Source organism: Battus philenor, unplaced genomic scaffold (genome assembly GCF_028537555.1).
Source record: "Battus philenor isolate CCGP_79_NKW_IND1 unplaced genomic scaffold, ilBatPhil1.0.hap1 SCAF_3, whole genome shotgun sequence".
In the NCBI taxonomy this organism is placed as follows: domain Eukaryota; kingdom Metazoa; phylum Arthropoda; class Insecta; order Lepidoptera; family Papilionidae; genus Battus; species Battus philenor.
Window position 1 is genome coordinate 6538671 of NW_027181693.1, and position 19747 is coordinate 6558417.

At 29.8% G+C, this 19747-nt stretch overlaps 2 protein-coding genes across 2 annotated transcripts; one reads left to right on the plus strand and one right to left on the minus strand.

Annotated features, from left to right (window-relative positions):
* Nucleotides 1-588: 588 nt before the first annotated feature.
* Nucleotides 589-2732, plus strand: LOC137926866 (odorant receptor 10-like). Its single transcript, XM_068770593.1, has 5 exons — nt 589-1337; nt 1421-1520; nt 2240-2341; nt 2426-2581; nt 2670-2732. The coding sequence occupies exons 1-5, from the start codon at nt 589-591 to the stop codon at nt 2730-2732; spliced, it is 1170 nt and encodes a 389-aa protein (XP_068626694.1).
* A 13436-nt stretch (nt 2733-16168) lies between these two features.
* On the minus strand, nt 16169-18425 carry LOC137926796 (odorant receptor 46a-like). Its single transcript, XM_068770497.1, has 5 exons — nt 17647-18425; nt 17428-17527; nt 16831-16932; nt 16504-16659; nt 16169-16228 (listed from the first exon to the last, which is right to left on the minus strand). Exons 1-5 carry the CDS (start codon nt 18423-18425, stop codon nt 16169-16171), a joined length of 1197 nt encoding a protein of 398 aa, XP_068626598.1.
* Between the last annotated feature and the right edge of the window lie 1322 nt (nt 18426-19747).

Sequence of the window (19747 nt, forward strand, 5' to 3'; positions counted from 1 at the left end):
TAAAACGACTAATATGAGATCATATGTTTGACAGCACTGCGTTAACACTTACTCCTTTTCTGCGGATACATTCTATTAACGAAATTCAAGGTCACATTGAGTAAAATCTGTCCAGACTAAAATCTTTTCTCAACAATAACCTACTACTAATTAGCTAGTCTATTATGTCTAAGAAAAATAGATTTTAATTGGTAGGATTATAATCTCCTGTTTAAGGAATCCTGGTCAACGCGTCCAAACCACCCTTAGGTCAATTAACTCGACCACTAGATCCGTTCTAACGTATGTGACAACAAATCACTTTAAATTAGTCTCACGAAGTACTAATATTATTTTAAAATAATCTCCACAAAAATTGAAATGTCATGATAATACGTCATAATACATTAAATTGACAAATCTCAATTTAAGCTTACATATGTTAAATCAACGTAATAGAAAATTCACTGTCTGCCTAGTCATTACAAATGTTTTAACCACTCATTAAACTCTTTTCGACTTATAAATAATTGATGCATTAAGGCTCTTTTATAAGTTACAAGACAAGCAACTAAAGTTGTATGTGACAATTTCATAGACAATTTCAATATGCCACCACGTGTCTCCCGGAGTTTTAAATTGAATTTCGTTTTCTTGAATATTTTCGGTATTTGGCCTGGGAATGAAACGAGAACTTATTATAAGTATTATTCCGCCGTATTTATTTTCGTTTCCCTATTTATGTACAATGTTCTTCTTACTTTAAATCTTTTTTACACACCGCCTCGGATAGGAACAGTTATTCGAGAAGTGGTTTTTTATTTCACTGAATTAGCCGTTACGGGAAAAGTTATAATGATTTTAATGGAACGGAAGAAAATTGTTAAGGTTTTAAGTTTGTTAGATTGCGAATATTTTCAAGGTGAAAACGAGCACAGCCGAGAAATTATAAAGGATCACATTGATAAATATAGTATTTACTGGAAAGTATACGCAACGTTATCTAACTTCGCTTATTTCTCTCAAATTTTCCTGCCAGTTATTTCGCATTTTATTTTCAATACAACGCTGGATTTACCTATTTGCAAATATTACTTTTTGAGTGATCAATTTATTCAGCGGTATTTCTTTTATTTATTTACCTACCAAACTATATGGATGTATGGACATATGACATATAACGTGAATATCGACACCCTGATTGCGGGCTTAATTTTCATGGCAATTGCACAGCTGCGTGTTTTAAATTACAATTTTAAGAAATTTAGTACATCTGTCAAGAAAACGGATAATAATTCGAAAGACATGGAAATGTTAAAATTAAATCGTTATCTAATGCACTACAACACAATACTAAGGTTGTACTTATTTGTAACTATTATAAGTAATTATTTTTTATAATTAACATTAAAAAAGATAAAATAATCTTTAATATTTTCAGCTACTGTTCGGAAATTCAGCAAATATTAAGTATATCACTGTTTGTACAATTCGGCATGGCTTCGGCAGTTATTTGTGTAATTTTGTTTGGATTACTTTTGGTAAGAACCATTTTTTTTTGTATTTCACGTACATATTTTTGTAATATAATGTAAGATTTTATGTTTAAATACTACACATACAAAATCACTACGAGTAATACTTATTTTCTTCTTAACCTACTAATAATTATTTATTAAATTATTTAATCTTGTGTAAATCCAGCCGAGGTTCCTAGATCGAAAGACGGCCTTGTTAAGGCTGGCGGAAAACGGTTGATTCAGGCCGCTTCCAACTAGTCTTTGGAAAATCAATTAAATAACAATACATATTGATAATTATTAATTTTATCTGGTTAAACTAAAATCCCTATAAAACCGATAAATGAGCATTGGTATCCCAGTGGTATAGGACTGATACCTGAGATCGTAGGCCGCGGATTTGATTCCCGAGATACAGTGTTACATATAATTCACACCTTGTGCATTAATTATATAGGATTGAAACTACTCACAATCATGTTTCAGGACGGGTTTCAGTCCTCTGCGTACCATTATACCACACTGCCATCGCCAACCCTGTTGCCAAGCGTGGCGATTATGGTATACCCCCCTAGATATCTTTAGAAATGGTTTGCAATGGATTCCTATGGGCTAAAACGATAGAACTAAAAACTCTTAGCTAGTATTAAAATTGACAATACTCAATTTCTTCCATGTTATAACTACAAAATCGTGAATATGAAATAATTTTAGTTTTAATTTAATCATTATTTTTTTAGCCCACATCAATAGAAAGTTTGATATTTATGATATCGTATTTCTTTGCTATGGTTCTACAAATTTTAGTGCCGGCTTATTTGGGTTCACTGCTTGGTATTGAGGTAAATAACAATATGTATCTACATAAATACATATAAGTATGTACACATAAATAATTCTTATTAAACAGTATTATTGTTTACTAGAGTCAAGAACTGGTATTTGCTGGTTACTGCTGTGAATGGGTACCAAGGTCAAAAGAGTTTAAAAGTAGTATCAAACTTTTCCTAACTCGAGCCAATAAAAATATCTTGATAACAGGTTTAAAGGTGTTTCCACTATCCTTGGATACTTTTGTTTGGGTATGTGACAAATTTATTTGTATTTCTCCTAAAATAATATGTACACGTGATCTTTTAATAATCGTTGGTTTATTTTTAACAATTCCAGATAATGAAAACGGCGTATTCATTATTAGCGCTAATACGAAATGTGCAGAATCAACAAACTTAAAAAATTAGTTCTCAAAATTAATACACTATAGGCCTACTCGTCAGTTAAATATACATAAAAGTAGATATTTTATTGCGCGATAGGCGAATACTATTAACAATCAAGCAGAATGCTGTTGAAGACAAACGGCTGGCTGCCGAGCAATTAGCGAGCCGGGCTGGCCGCGCCAACAAAAGAACTGTTCGTTTCACTTTATTAAATAGAAGTCGAGGCGCAGCCAAAAAGAATCGCCGTATAAAACGTAGCTCATTGAATTTAATGAGTAATAACGTAAACCTGAAGTATGAACCTCGATAAACAAAAGAAATTAAAGTGAAATTAAGCATTTTTTTTTTTTCGATTTCATTCATTTTTATTCGTGTGTTTTGTCGTGATATTTATACTATTATTTAATGTGCAAGTAAGGAGGACCGGAAAATAATGTCATTTCTGCCGACATATTTTATAGTAAAACCGATTGATTTTTACCGCTCTGGAATTAAAAATTTATATACTAGACAGCAAAAGGTTATTGTAAATGAAAATGTAGATATTGTTGATTAGAAATAAAAACTTGTTGAAAATATAGTCGCTTGATTTTAACTTAAGAAAGCGACATTACTCTCCGGTACCCTTAATATAAACATGTCGGTGCCACTAGGTTTCCTTGATATTTTGATTACTTACCAACAATAACACGCATAATGTTAACTGCTTTTCATTTGCATTCATCCGTATAAAACACAATTTTTTTGCCTGTCCGATTGTTTTCGTCGTTATTGGTTTTAAATAATAAACCGATTTTTTAAATTTCATTTTAATTTTGTAACGCTTTAATACGACACTAGGTAGTACTGTCGGGAATATAAAATATTACTTATAATGAAATGATGAGGCTTATCAATCTGAACAAATTTGGTTTTCAACTCGATTACAAAAAATTAAAATTTTGTTTACGTTTATGTAGATATTTGTAGGTATACTATGATTATTGAAAATATAATTCGTAGTCATTAAATGATTTCATATAGTTAAAAATATAAAGATATCGATAAAATAAGAATTTACCAACGAGAGAATTTCGTAAGAAAGTACATAAGTTTATATATTTATGTGGCGTAATAAGAATCTGGCTATTTAGCGTATTCCACATCCGTTCCACAAATTTTACTTGCTTTCATATTCCAAGCAGCAGTGTATGCACACAATGAGCGTGCCTACAGGCATCATTATGTTGGATACGTGTACCATATTATTTCTCAGTCGTAGTATTTGCGATTATAAAACTCTGAAGTTAAGTTTTAGAATACTAAAAGAAGAAAACTTTTTTGTTAAGAATAAATAGTTCGTTTTAATCGATGTTTCTTTATACTAAAAATGATTTTTAATTAATCATCACGAACATTTTAGCTTTAGAATGTCCACGTATGTGCACATCCCCCATAGATTTCGAATAAGTCCTGTTGAAAGCGGCCTGTATCCAACGTTTTTCGACGATTTTAACAAAGTTACCTATACAATTTATTTTATATAATTAAGGCCTATTATGACCTGTGGACTTAAAATTGCCAATCCGCTAGACTATGTCATTTTTTTTTTATTTACTTATATAATAATTAAGATTAAACTACAATTTGTCAATTTTAGTAAATTTAAGCTGTCGAAATTATCAATGGAGGAGAAGATTAGAAAATATTTTTTTTTTTAATTCAAATCACAACTTAACACATTTAAAAGAGTTTAAATGCATGATACGAATGCTCTCAAAAGCGAAATAAAAGAATAATCATTCATGAAATCGCTTGAAAAAAAACGTGATTTTAGGATAATTAATATTATAATAATTAATTTTGAATTAAATTTTCTTGTTAAACACAGTGTACATACAAGCAGTATTACTTATATACAGAACCATATGGATGCACTGAGAGCTCTTTAGGGCAGTACTAATGAGCAAGACCATTACCGGTATGTGCGTAGTGTTAAACTTTCACAACGAAGGGACACATTAGGTGCATGTACGCTCTAAGAAATAGGTGAAAGTACACACACGAGACTAAATTTCCGCTTAGTATTAAAGTTTAAAATAAAGTGTACACAAACGTATCATTAAAGAATTTCTTGCGCAAAATAATAAAATTTTACAATAATATTACACTTAAATGCTGTTCTACGTGATTTATAAAAGGTTCTTAATTTTGTATTTCATTATTTTCTATGGAATTTTACTATAAGAATTTTTTTGTATCAAATTAAAAATAAGGATTTAGCGCCGTACATTCTCATCAACAATAATAAAAATAATAAGTTTATAAAAGTCTGTTGACAATGTCAACAAAAAAACTCAATGTCATCTCTTTTCGCAATGATTTTCTTTGAAAAATTTGTCATATGATCTCCATGATGGCGTTAGATTTAGACAAGCGGCCCTCTTCTGCTGAAACCAAGTTCTGTAGTTATAATAATCTAGTTCGCAACCAATTGTACGAACTTCTGCCATCTGTGCTTTTGATGACGATACTTTATTATACCTAAGGTCTCTCTTCGAAGAATTTAAAATGTCATGATGTACATCATCGAACAAAAATTCTTCAACAGTTGTATATACACTATGTTAGAGTAATGTTGGACTAAATGTTTAGTTAAGTGAAAATTTAATACACAACATGAAATTGTTTACGCTTTTAAAACGAGTATTTTGGAACAGGTGAAGAGAGTGATTAGATTTCTCAAGTCCGTCGCCTTTTTGTTCATAAGCAAAGATCTTTTTCATGCCAACAAAACAATTGAAGGACTAGTTCAATGTCGTACGTACCACCCTCATTGTACATTTTCTTTTTACATTACAATACATAAGAGTATCCCCAGACTCCGGCTCATTATTTTATCCCCCCCAGGACTCGCGTACGCGTCAAAGCATTAATATCTTAGGAAGTTTACACTGGCGTATTCATTGTTCGCTCAAGTTTGCGACATCTTCACTATAACTACTTATAACGAACTGGGAAATTACATCAACGTCTTGGTTTCGAGAGTATTTTACGGAACAATTGTAATGATATACACGTTACCTGTATCTGCCTATTATATAAGAGTTAATTATTTACTAGAATATTCTGGACAAATATTCTTTTTTCAAATGTTAGTATAATGATGTAACATCATATTTTATAACTATGCGATTCCTTTCTTCGATAGTTTATTTGCCAAAATCAATATCGGTATTAGAACATTTAAAACACTTAAAAATTAATAAAAATGTCTAAAGAGTTACAAATAACATTATTTTAATTTAAAATTTATTTATTATATAATTGCAAGCTCCTTCCTACTGGTCTTATTGTATATCTATGGAGTAAGCCCGTGTCCAGGACTAAACTTCCCATAGCTGAAATGATAATGACGATGATAATTAAATTGAGTTAAACGCTTAAAAAAATTTGGCTTATTAACATACTTTCTATATTCTTCTTCTATCTCTAAACAATTTAAAATCACGATTACTAAATTTTGACAATTTGATATCACAAAATACATAAAACACGTACGCTTAGGCCTTAAAAGTAATTTATATCCCTTGGAAATATTTAGTGGTGTCCATTAGTACAGTTCACGACCGGACATTATTCACGGGCATTCTACTTTTTCTCCAGCGGTTTTATTGTCCTGTATATTAACTTTTTCATTCCAACACTATCTGATACTTTTGTCTAATAGATTTCTTGCTCATTTTACTGCACAACTAATGTAACAAGTCGACGTCGTTATTTAACTACGCAAAAAGAATCAAGTGAACACGTATCATTGTTCTCAAGATAAAACAGGATTTCTGGGTCTTCTTCACTATTATAGTAAATAATCTACTTAACAAGGCTAATAGAAAAGTAAAACATATTTTTTTGTAGAAGTAGCGGAATAAAATATGTTCCAGCCCTTAATGAAAGGTATTGCGACATGCACTGATATTCAAAAAAAATGAATTTTAAAGGTTTTTAGTATTTATTGCCCAAATGAAACGCTGGTAGTAGTTAGTAGAGATAAAAAGAATGAAGAGAAGTAAATGTCGAAATCGTTTTAGACACATTCGAAGTTCGATTATCTGCCAGATAAAAAATACCATCGCAATAAAAAAAAACTTGATTCTCTGTAATTTGGCTTATGATAAGATTCAAGATTTATAATCATTTACAATAATGTAATAATAATTTGCGACGAATTTTATTTCGACATTTCTGCACTCTAATTTTTTTTATTGTTGTGCATAACTTGCAAGCAATAAAACGGGAAGTCAACAATTTGTAAGACTTCAGTCAACGGAAGTTCATAATTGTTTTTCTGACAACTCTTGTTATTCAAATGCTCCGGAAGCGAAGCATCGCTTTCAAAATTGCAAGAACGTTCTTTGTCATAATGAACACCCTCAGGGAAATTAATAAGCACAACGGGAGGGTTACATGAACTTCCATTTTAATATTGCTAAACCCTGGTTTTGAAATGTTATTTAAAACCTGAGACACTTTTGCAATTCGAATTATATTTCAAATTCATTTATCTTATTACCAAACTTTGTGCATATTATATGACAATTTTTAGCTAGTTATTTTTTGCTAGTAATTTATTGATAGAAGATTGAAGAGTTATATTCAATTTGAAGTCATTCGCAGATACGTTTCATCATAGGTACACACTACATATATAAATTTGAAATTTAACTTAGAATCTGTACCTGTATCACGTAAAGAAAGACTTCGTGGTTTAAACGTCATGTACACTCATGGTCTTTAACATGGTGTTTTTTATGTAAGATGACTTTTGTTTTCAAAAGAAGTTTTGTTTACTTTGGGTTATTATAATAATTTCATTAACTATCATTTTTTACAATTGAATGACGGACAGAAGTTTGTTCGAATAATGCACAAAAATAGCGGTTTTCATTGAAGTACATGCAGATTTCTTTAGGCTCCAAAATGTTAACTTGTTTTCTTGTACTTGTTTATTTTTGACGCCGTTAACCTTTATAGTTTTGTTACTTCAACCAATACGCCCAGCTGACTACAGGACGCTCTGATCCGGAATCAGCGAGCAAAACAATAATAACGCAACGTGAAATTGGTATATATTTTACCTATTCCTTTAAACCTAATACGTGACATTTAATTGATTTATTATTGTAATGTATGTATTTTGCAAATGCATACATAAACATAGTGAATACGGAACAAAATTTTTACAGAAAAATTAAAACAAATTTTTGTTTTACATTTTATGAAGTATATAAAACAAAAAAATACGTTTAAATTAATCGCAGCCAGTCGCAAATAAATTAACATTTTAATAACAGTCAACAGTAGTATGAACAATAATTTTTGAAGACAGACTTGCGAAATTGAGGCCCAATGTTCAATCTTAGGCTACTAATTACGAAAGTTCCATTTCTCTCTTGAATCAATTATCTTTCATGGCTGGAAGTAAGCTTGATAGATTATTGCTGCAAAATTTGTAAATGTGAATTTTCTAATCGTTGTCGGCGCTGTTTTTGCCAATAGAAGACCACTTTAAGCCTGTCCCAAAAATATCTATGAGGGAATATACCATTATCGCTTCGCTAGGCAGGCGGGTGGCGATAGAAGTGTGAGTAATATACAAAATGTATTTGTAAAGTGAGCAAAGTTAGCTCAGCAGTAGAAGACTAAGACTTTCAATCATGGATCGCGGGTTCGATTCCCGGGATACAACATTAAATTTTACACTTTGTGCATTATACAAGATTGTCACTGCTCACAGACTAGTTTTCAGAGGATAGGCAACAGCGTTCTCTGCGTACCATAATACAATACTGCGATCAGCAAACCGCCTGCCAATCGTAGCGATTACGGTAAATCCCCTATAGATAGATCTTCGGAGGAAACCTATGCATTGCAGAGGGCGTCTGTGGACTTAACCGACGAAGCACTTTTTTTAATAAACAACTCCTGAAACTCCCCTGCGAGGAGAGTTTTGCTTAATTCATAGCTGATCTTTACTTGACGAAAAGAATTCTAACAAAAAAATTCAAGCTTACGCCTTAAGGTTCCAGAAATTTCTTATACGTGTATTTATATACGTGTACAGAGAACTATTCTGGAGTAAAAATAATTAATTGTTGAGATGTTTATTCTTTCATTAAAAGAGAGATTTCTTTTATAAGTGTATATTTATTAAAATATTACATACAATAGTGAACACCGTATGTCTTAGGTGTTTTATTGTATATACAAAAGTGTTCTAAATTTTTTTAATAGAATCACTTCATAAAGATTTCAAAAGCGATTACTTTCTTCGTGAGATATTCTGTCTCAAAAAAATCTTACAAAGTATTTATTGTATAAGGCCTTTTAAAAATCAATACAATGTATCAGTTAATCTTGTTCACAGTGAAAGTGTTCATTGAATATTTCATATTCTCAAAATTCTTAATATGAGCTCGGTCTGTGAACCTCAAAGCAATTTATATTACTCTTAGCAATATATTTAGGGGTGTCCATTACTGAAGTTCACGACCGGGCATTATTCACGGGCATTCTAGTTTTTTCCTAAAGGTTTTATTATCCTTTATATTAAGTTTTATATTCAGACGAATATAGCTATTTAACTAACAGTATACGACCTCTGCGAAAAAAGTATAAAGTTGCAATCAAATTTTATTTATTACACGACTAAAAAAAACTTTTAAAACCATATAGTCGTAATAGTCGTAACCATATAGTAGAAATTTTAATTATAACATTGTGAACATTTTTCAATAAATATGAATGTATCATGAGCGTATTAATACAGTAATTATAATGTGCGTTAAAAAGTTGCCGAATCGATGGACAGTTTAGTTCATGATAATAAGCACTTTGAACTTAATTTTTCATAAGTTTTGTACGAGTTTAATTTTCATGTTCTTTCTTGAAATATAAATTAAATTTTTACCCTAAGAAGCTAACCATAAGTAATACATAATTATGATTTTAAAGGAAAAGAACTAGGTCATTCTGAATATGTAGAAATAAAGTTGTATATAATTTAAAAATTAATAATATAATGTAATCAAAGAATATCTCATTCACTAGCAATAATTTAATGCTTTCAATGATATTATTGTCATATTTAAATTAATTAACAATACAATATTAAGTGAATTGCTTAAAAATACTTGCCAGCAAAAATTCGAAAAATAACAGCATTTAAAAAAACAGATGACCATCTTAAGATAATCAGAAATGCTGGATGCCGACCGCTTCCAATCGGTCTTATCAAAAACAATTGACTTCTTACAACTTGAATGATGATAATACAAAAACAGGTTTTATATTATCTATATTATATCATATTATTTGATATAACATTAATAATTATTTAATACAACTTGAAATATACTCAATTCTATTGGACACAATTCTCAATATATCAATATAACTATAATTTAGGAAATAAACACACACTTGAACTAATTAATGCTCGGAATAATTATCAAAAGCTAACAATATTGTTTTAAAGTGTTCGGTGCATTGGGTAGGCAATTGTTGTACAATAGATTACATAATGTACTGCTGTACGGATGGAACGTTATAACACTGTAATTTTTAAAAATAGGCCTTAAGACATGTATGTCTTTATGTATTGTGCATCGATATATAGCATTAATATTAATTTTATCATAATATTTTTTGTCAATCCTCGATTTAAACTAAGTTCTTTTGAATTATACATTTTATATGAAATATATTTTGTTATAATGACTCATGTAATAGCGGGTTCGATTACGGCAGCCATATGTTTTAAGTGAATTATATATCATTACTGCGAGAATATCTCTATCCCCAACCGAAATGGTTAATTTGCGTCAGTATTCTTTTCGTGTCCATAAGAATACCTGTGATCTTACATTAGATACAGTTAGAAAGGTAACAACAAAACACATATGTTGGTAACAATTATTGTTAAGAATTAAAAAGCTTAAAGGGCATAATAATACGAATCCAAAATATAAAACCGGTATTCTCACCAACCCTACTAGTTTCTAACGTCGGTATTTTTCCCGGTTCTAACAGCTAACACTAACAGTAAAAACGGTGTAGCGTTATAAACAATTTTACAATATACACAATTGTTGGATTATTCCGTACTTTCAAGCAAAATTTTTAATTTTAAATAATTAGTACAGAATTTTTTTATTCAATATTTATTTTGGTGGAAATAATTATACCATTCAGAGGATTTTACTATAATTACTGTAAATATTCACAATATTAAATAAGCATTTCATTCATACATTCATAATTCTTATTTGTTCTTAATCTAATAAGTCTGTTTTTAATTTAAATTACAATGTGCATTAAAAAAAAGATTATCCATAATTTATAACAATATAGACTATACCTTGAGCGCTTAGCCTGCGCTGCCTTTTGTTAATTTTATAAAATGCATTCTTGGTAATCTTTATATACCAAAAATAAATATATATTTAAATTTACACCTTTAAGAGATATAGTTAGCAAATAGTGTATTATTAATTGAACGCGTCCTTCATATTTATTGAGAGTGTAATTTCAAAAAATCCATTCTTTACAGACTTGTACCAGTCAAAAGGTACCTTCCTACCAAGTTTCAAGTCTCTGTGCCTTATAATTCTAGTGATATTGTCAAAAGTCAAGTGTTATTAAAAACGAAGTAATGAATTTTACTTAAATTCTGAGAATTACCCTGTCACTATTACCGCACTGGTAAACAAAGTTTGCAATCATGTAATAAAATGAATATGGTGGATAAAACTACAACTCTTCTAGCTTATGAAACCATATAATGTTTTATAAATAAATTTAACTAAAATAGTTATTGGGACCTTATTTCTTGCTACAAACATTATCATATTGTTCTTTGTTATAATAACTTTCGTATGTATAAAGCTATTAAAAATGGTCCAGGATATCTAACAGAATGCAACGAGCCCTTTAGCACTAAGCATAAGCCGTGTATTCCTCGAGGACTCTTCCATTTTATAGCTTTCTCGAAGTTCGATTCGACGGACAATGCGGTTCCTCGCCCTCGGGGAAAACAGACTTGAATCTCTCTGTATTCGTCTTATGTAACTGTAGACCATAGATATTTATTATATTATATTTATTTTTTTGTATGAGATGCTACCTTCATAAATATTACGCAAATTTACATATCCTATAAACATAGTTAACCTCATATAAAATAATTAAAGTTTGAAATAATTAAAATTTCTTATAATACGACTCATCAAAGTAAATTCTTTAATATATTTAAAAAAAAATGATCAGAGGATCTAGTTTTCACAAAAGATTGCAGCCCTGTTAAAGATATTTTATACCTAAAAAAATTGAACAGTTGTTTCTTTACTATCTCACCTTCAACCTAAAAGTTTAAAATTTACTTTACTCGTAGCTTATTTTAAAAGGCAAATATGACCGAGGCTTTTTTTACGAGATGGTTTTTAAAGAAAATTAAAAATTAATACTTTCATTAACTTGTTTTTCTTTTAATCTTATTGCTAAAAGAAACAAAAGAATAGGAAACGAGGAAAAGATGAGCACTTTTACCGACTCCCTAAGATAATTTTGCACTAAAAAATTGTAGAATCGTCTTCATGCATAAGATGATACTATAATTACAACAATCGTCAAGTTTTACGACCTTTTCCGCCATATTAGTATATAAAAATATGACAGAATTTTGAATGATGATAAAATAAAAAAAAACCTTTATTTGTCTGACGTTATCCAATCTGTTAAATATTAAAAAATACCGCTAGTAGTACAAAATATTCCGTTATGTCAACCAACAGAGGATCATTAAAAGTAAACACTTGTGTACTCCATAGCAATAATTCATTACTTCATAGTAATAATAATACTTTAATAGTAAAGAATGATGATTTATAAATAATTCGAAATAACACTTCTTCTTAACGGTTTTTTATTCAACCAATAGTGTTTAAAAACTTAAGGCATAATCGCGAAAATAATTTTCTCAACCATAAAAAATTTAAGTACTTCAGTTTATTACTTCATAACTTGTAAATGTTAATTTATTTAAAAATAATAAATTGTATAAATATATCATTGCGAAAGGAATATTGGTAGGGATGTTGGCTAATAGTGACAATTAATAGTTTCTTTTTTACTGGCCGACGACAAATCTTATTTATTATAAAATTACAACACATGTGTGTGATGTTTTGTGAATTTAAGTCAATTTAAATGTTTATGTAAAAAATAATGAAAATTTTCAAAACATATTTTGAACTACTTTATAATAAAGTTATTATGAAAAACTTGAACAATTATAATTAGGAAACAAATGCTACTCAAGGGGCGTTACAACGGTGGTACGCACCCTAATAGGTTCATTTCGCTGTTAATTCCTTGGGGCTTTCCACCATTATTAATTTTCATGACATTACCTAATACTGCACTCTGAAAGGGGTAACTTTTACAGCCCCGGGCCAGAAAATTAGCAATTCACGAGGGTTAGACACGATAAAAAATTTAATATGTTAATGGTAGCTAATATTATAAATGTTTATTAAAGGAAATAACACCATGTATTTGTTTAAATTGTCAACAATTAACCCTTAAATGCATGATTTTATTTATACTTTAAAAAATATATATCTTGCAGATGAGTAATAATGCAGGGAAAAATAGAATGATATTTATATATATATAAATATATATAATTAATTGAAAAAAAAAAGTTATTTTACAAGTAAACAACACTATGCAATTACTTTAAAGTGTAGTACTTATTTTAGGTTTAAGTGGTATGTTGTAGTTTTTTATCATTATTCATTTAAGGGTTAAAGACTATTTTAAATATAATAATGCTTTTGTCGTGACAATGAAAATATTCACGTATTCCACTGTTAGATATAGGCGTCACCCCCCATAGAACTAGTTCAAAGTGGCTTACAGCGTCTTCCGACGATCTTAACAATGTCGTCTGTCTACCTTGTTGGCTGTCATCATACGTAAGGCTCTGCTACCATCTGTGTACTAAGTGGCCTGCTGCCTGCCACTAACACATGCCAATCCGCTGGGTTAGGTAAGTTACTTTTGTTTACAGATCTATTCATTCCTCATTCAAGTATAGTCTTTGTCTCGTTGAGCAACCGTGAGCTTACCAATCAGGCCCGAAGTTAGAGAAACTGGCATTGTAATCACTAAATGTATTTGACACGACATTTATAAGTTCTTTTTACAGATGAACTGAGATTTAATCCATTGATTTTTTTTACCTTAAACGCCAAGATTTTATTATTAATTTTATTCAAATATCAATTATAATTTTACTTTATGTTCATTAAGAAATATTCAAATGTAAAATTATTACACAAAAGGGTACACAGAATGCAGTATTTATTAAACATTGGAGCTATTATTTTGATAAACGTTTACAGCTTATTGTCGCGGAAAATGTAAAAACAAAGACAAAAGCGTCGTCCGTGTGTTCTCATAAAGCTAGATTATTTACACCCAGAAACTATTTCCATGACGCTGCAGCACATTTTGCATTGTGTTTGTTCACAAAAGGAAAAAATATTTTAGGTCCCTACAAAGGCTGTAGTAGCTCATTATAGTCTTTCTTGCCACGTGTACGCGTTAGCGCATTAATAGCGTACATACTTTATGGAAACGTGTGCAAAGATATTTCACGTTTATGACCAGACTGTCTATTATATGTGCAAATAAAATCACAGTAATTTAAATTTATCACTTTTAAAAATTTCATCTTAATCCATTTGTTTTATTCATTTATTCACGTTATTATCTACGTGTAATGTTCATTCCTGTGCGTTATGGGAAGATTGCCAGAAGAGCTCAATTCGACAGATTCAGATTAAGGGTTCTAAACGCGCTCTGATCTGCAAAGAGATCACAACAGATTCAGACAGATTTTTTTTTGTGTCGCAGTAGTCGGAGTCATTCAATCCAAAGGTCTATTATCTCTCAAAAATCATTTACGCTATTCTTATATTTTAAAGACTTTAATTATATAGGAGTGTATTGAAATACCGTACAGAGTTGCCCAAAAAAAAAGGGTTACTAATGAATGTTTATGAAGTCTATTGTGTTCAAATCATATATTAAAAAACATGAAACAGTGATCATTTTCATTTCATTGGTTCTAATCTATTTATATTAAAATAAAAAAAATATGTTCCTTTGTCATATTACCTCTGTATTTAATTCTATTTCTAAATTGTTTCTTGCTCCGTGAGCTACACGTCTGTGCGATCCCCAAAATCCTTAATTTGCATTTAATTATCCTAACACATAGAGTGCTTGTACACCAAACTACAATTAGTTGGCAGCAGATAGCAGTGTGGATAAATTTTCAATCTGACCCGCTATCGTTCTCATCTGGTTTTAATTTGTAAACAGGAAAGGGCTGTGTATGGTTTAGAATCACTGCTGTTGGTTAATAACAATATTACTTATATATCACAAAGCTTTTGATTTATTTTCCTTTTTATTTCTTTCCTTTTGTCATCTAATTGTTATAGACATTAAGAGAGTTAATATTTAACAAAAACATAGGTTTTAGTTCAATATAAAAATAAAGAGGCTTTTTAAAATATTTATTTTATTGTTTTATTTACCTTTGAAAGACAACGATGATGATCGATACACATACAATAGTTTTATTCAATTCAATATCAAATTGTAGTATTAAAATTATATACGTAAAAGATGCAATCTACATATGCCGACAAATTGGCCCTTTAAAATGACGCAAACGTTAGCTAAATAATAAAAATGAACTAAAAATGTTTAAACATTTTTAACTATAAACGGACTGTCCAATAACGAGGTTTTTATTAAAATCACTCATTTGTTGTCTTAGTTATGAAATAAGATTGACTTGTATGAAAACCATGCTTAACATTTTTTTGTAGTGTCTACACAAAACGTGAACAGAATTTTAGTACACAATTTTTTGAATCATTAACCGAGAAATTCCTCAATCTTCCACCGAAAAGAATGCTCACAGTCGTGAGTAAACTTTTTTTGGTAAGATTAACACAGTAATTCCTACAAAATCTTAATACAGAATACCTAGGAACAGTAGAACTACCAAGGTAAACTTATGCTCGTTATATTCACACTCATTATCCAAGCGAAAACTTTATTCCTACTGTACGCCGTCGACAGAAAATGAATTTGAATTAACTAAACAGATAGTATAATTTTCAAATTAAGCTTACTTTAAAGTGAAAAAACCTAGATTATTATATAATAAACACTAATAGAGACGTATTATACTACCACCTTATATAATTTGCTAGGCTACCTGTATTTAAATATACCACAATTATAATAATATAACAAGCCGAGTATTACGAACTTTGTAATCAAATTAAAGAGATATTTTGCTATAAGTTATAAATAAAATTACTATTATTATTGTGCGTATTGCACATTTTTTAGTAACGTGAAAAAAGAATATGCGGTGTTCATTATCTGAAAGAAAACAAAAATCACGTTAATCATATGTATTTTACAATTAACTGAATAAAATCGATTGCTAGATTAAAACTGAAAACGTGATAACTATATAAGTAACAAAAATTTGTAGTTTTTCATATACTTTAGGCCAATTTTAAAAGCTATGCTATTGAGAACTTATAATCTGTTAATGTTAATCAAAAATATTTTAACTACTTTTACTGTTTTAATACTACGTTTTGTCTTTTTACTTATAAATTCACCTGTTTTTTTTTTTAAATATGACTTACCGAAGAAAACGTCGCTAATGAAAGCGGGAACATTTTCCCACCTGTTATCGAAAAGGATCTATTAGATCTCTCCACAAACCGTCGTAGACTGCTCTTGAATTTACGCGGCATAGGGATCCAATCACAATTGTAGATAGCATGAGATAGAAGACAGCTCTGTTAATTTAACAATAAACACTGAATATCGTATACTTTGTTCAAGTTCAAGAATTTAATGTAATAATATTAATGTAAGTAAAATAATATTAAAATGTCCGTGTATATTACACGGGACATTTTAATAAAAATACAATGTGAATGTCTTTCAATTTCAATTTTTTAATTTACCTTTTCCATTATTCGTGTCCCAAACCAACATGGGATTAGAATTTGTGTTACCATAATGAACATGTAAGTAGACAGAAATATATAGTAGTGTCCAGTTGCAGGCTGAAACACAAGGTTCAAGATATTTTATGTACAATAAAATTATAAATAAAATCCAAAATGTTTGTTGTGAAATGACATCTTTTTTAATAATTTTACAAACACGTACAGGTTTGCAGGATACGTACATTTAAATGACACCACCGTTCTCTTGTTACCCAACAAAAACTATGTAGTCGCAGAACTATTTTTATAAGACATCATATAGATCATCTCCCAATCTTCATCATTTCAATGTAGGACATAGGTATTTCACATTACATACCAAACTTTAATTTGTAATCTCTCATCTTCTCCCATTTTTTAATACAATTCTTACGTGTTATCTCTTTTTATTGTATTACTTTTTATTGTACTTATATGATAATAAGGTGGACATTCTGTAGTTTGACTGCTATTGTTAATTTAGTGATAATTTATTTTTTGTAGTACATACCTTACAGTTTAATTTTCAAATAGTATAATAAAATAAATTTAATAGCCTAATTTATTACTTACTAAAGTGAACCTAAACAAGCAAACGCATATTATACACGACGCTACACAGAATTGAAAAAATAACGTCACGCTGAAGACATCTTCGATAAGATTACAATACCTGAAATAAATTTATGTAATAATGTTGATTAAAATTTTAATCATAATAGCAAAAACATACAATTTTAATTATTTCAATTAATCCGATAGCTACATCCTTAATTATTACAAGTTACTTACTTGTAAATTTGAAGTGAATGTATAACAGCTTGATTGAAGTTCGCATACAGCCTATTCTCGAACCCTTCGATTTTAGAATTTTGTCCCACGGATTCTTCACAGAATGTAAAACTATCTGTGATATTTTCCAATTTTTCATAAAGAATATCTAACTGAACTATTGTCAATATCATTAAACCCAAAAAAAATGTGTCAATATTAACATTGAAAACCATATTAAAATGCATACCCATGCCCTGGTAAAGATAAAGGAAATAAATATACCTCTCTTTTGTTTCGTTCGACAAAAAATTATAAGTACATGTTGGTAACTGTAAGGGAACTGCCAACAGAATATGAGCAATAAGCGCAGAGAGTTCATGAATTACATTGGAAATATAGGATACGACTGCAACAATTTTCCAATAACGAATAATAAACTGTTTTGCTTTTTTAACCATATCGATACCATTTTCTGTAACCGGTTGAAAGATAGGTTGTTCCAAATATTCCAGAAGTTGAATAATCTTTTTGCGCATAAACATAAAAGTTAACACTTTTGTAATAACTGAAAAATTTGTAAAATACAGTAACAGTTCTTCAATGAAAGCATCCAACTGAAGAGGCAAATAATAAAAATTTATTGTTACTAATACATCGTATAGAAGAATAAAAAATACCAAAAAACATTTAGAATAAATTTCGTAAAAAACAGACTTTTCTTTGTAAGGATAGATTCCTAAAATTTTAAAAAATATCATATTAATATAAAAACAATCTATTTGCTTATAGCCGTTCATCGTTTTTTTTTTTAATAAAATTACTGCTTCAGATAACTAGACAAAACTGGAAATGGTACACCTGACGACAATGTCATGCTTTATATACCGAGTACTTCAAAGATAGCTCTACTGCTTGTTATTACAGGCTTGTTGCTACTAGCTATGTAATTTAATTAAAAGAATGCATTTTAAATTAACTACGTTTTTCCTTAAGTCAATATAAAAAATTAAATAAAAATGCTTCACTCGTTTGAATTTTCTGTAAATGTAAAAAAGTTAGATGCTTTATAATTTGTCTATGAAAACGGTGACGGGTTTTAAATTACAGTGCTAAATTTGATTGTATTAAAAATTGATATATATAAATATATTAAAAATTGTTTATAATATAATATTAACTACTTTATTTACAAATACTACTATAGGATCGTGATGGGGAAGGTGTAATACGCCGTTGTGTGTTTTACTAACACTTCGTATGTATTTTTTTTTGTACGAACGTTTGACATGATTACACATAATACTTTTTTTCTCATTACACAGTCCACGTCCTGCGTCCACTATTCACGCCCTGCGTCCTCTGTCCACGTCCCGCTTCCACTGTCCACCACAATCTCCTCCTTCGACGTTTTTGTGCCGAGAATCATTATCGCGCGGGTATCGCGCCAAGCAGTTAACGTGCATCACTTTTTTTAAGCCTCACCATCATCTTTTCAACCGGTAAGTGACATTGTTTTTTAGTGGTACAATATAATATTTTACGGAATATCCTATCTTGACTACGCTTCAGCGATTTTCACTTCCATGTCACTAGATTCTAGAAACTCAATTTTTTTATAAAGCCCACACATGCGGTCATTACGTGTCTTTGCATGGTTGCTACTTAACTTATAAAACAAGCCAAGTGATATTAATTTCTTATCACTTAGCGCAAATTTTAAATTACTAATTTTTTTAATAATGTTAGTATCTTTAACTTATTTCTAATGTTAATGTGGTCAGTCAACTATAGTTTTCATAAATTATCTTATAAATTTATATTAACGATATCGGTAATTTATTTATGTTTGTCTTGTTTATCTATACTTAATTTTATTCATAAATAATTTCTTACACTGAAAACAACACGGTGCGGTACTCGAAATCCTTAATTTGCATTTAATTATCTTAACACATAGAGCTTGTTCCTTATACTACAATTAGTTGGCAGCACATAGCAGTGAGGATTAATTTTCAATCTGGCTTGCCATCTTTATCATCTGGTTTTAATTTCTAAGTAGAAGGGCTGTGTGGATTCCGATTCACGGTTATCAAAACAAGACTTTTTTCGCTGTTATCGA

Excerpts from the sequence above, each read along its gene's own strand:
- LOC137926866 (XM_068770593.1), top strand. The coding sequence starts at position 589 with ATGCCACCACGTGTCTCCCGGAGTTTTAAATTGAATTTCGTTTTCTTG. Across the intron at positions 2,342-2,425 it reads GTTCACTGCTTGGTATTGAG|AGTCAAGAACTGGTATTTGC; the intron begins GTAAATAACAAT and ends ATTGTTTACTAG. Across the intron at positions 2,582-2,669 it reads CCTTGGATACTTTTGTTTGG|ATAATGAAAACGGCGTATTC; the intron begins GTATGTGACAAA and ends TAACAATTCCAG.
- LOC137926796 (XM_068770497.1), bottom strand. The coding sequence starts at position 18,425 with ATGAACGGCTATAAGCAAATAGATTGTTTTTATATTAATATGATATTT. Across the intron at positions 16,933-17,427 it reads GCTTGTTTAGGTTCACTTTA|CCTGCAACTGGACACTACTA; the intron begins GTAAGTAATAAA and ends CTTGTGTTTCAG. Across the intron at positions 16,660-16,830 it reads GGACACGAATAATGGAAAAG|AGCTGTCTTCTATCTCATGC; the intron begins GTAAATTAAAAA and ends TTAAATTAACAG.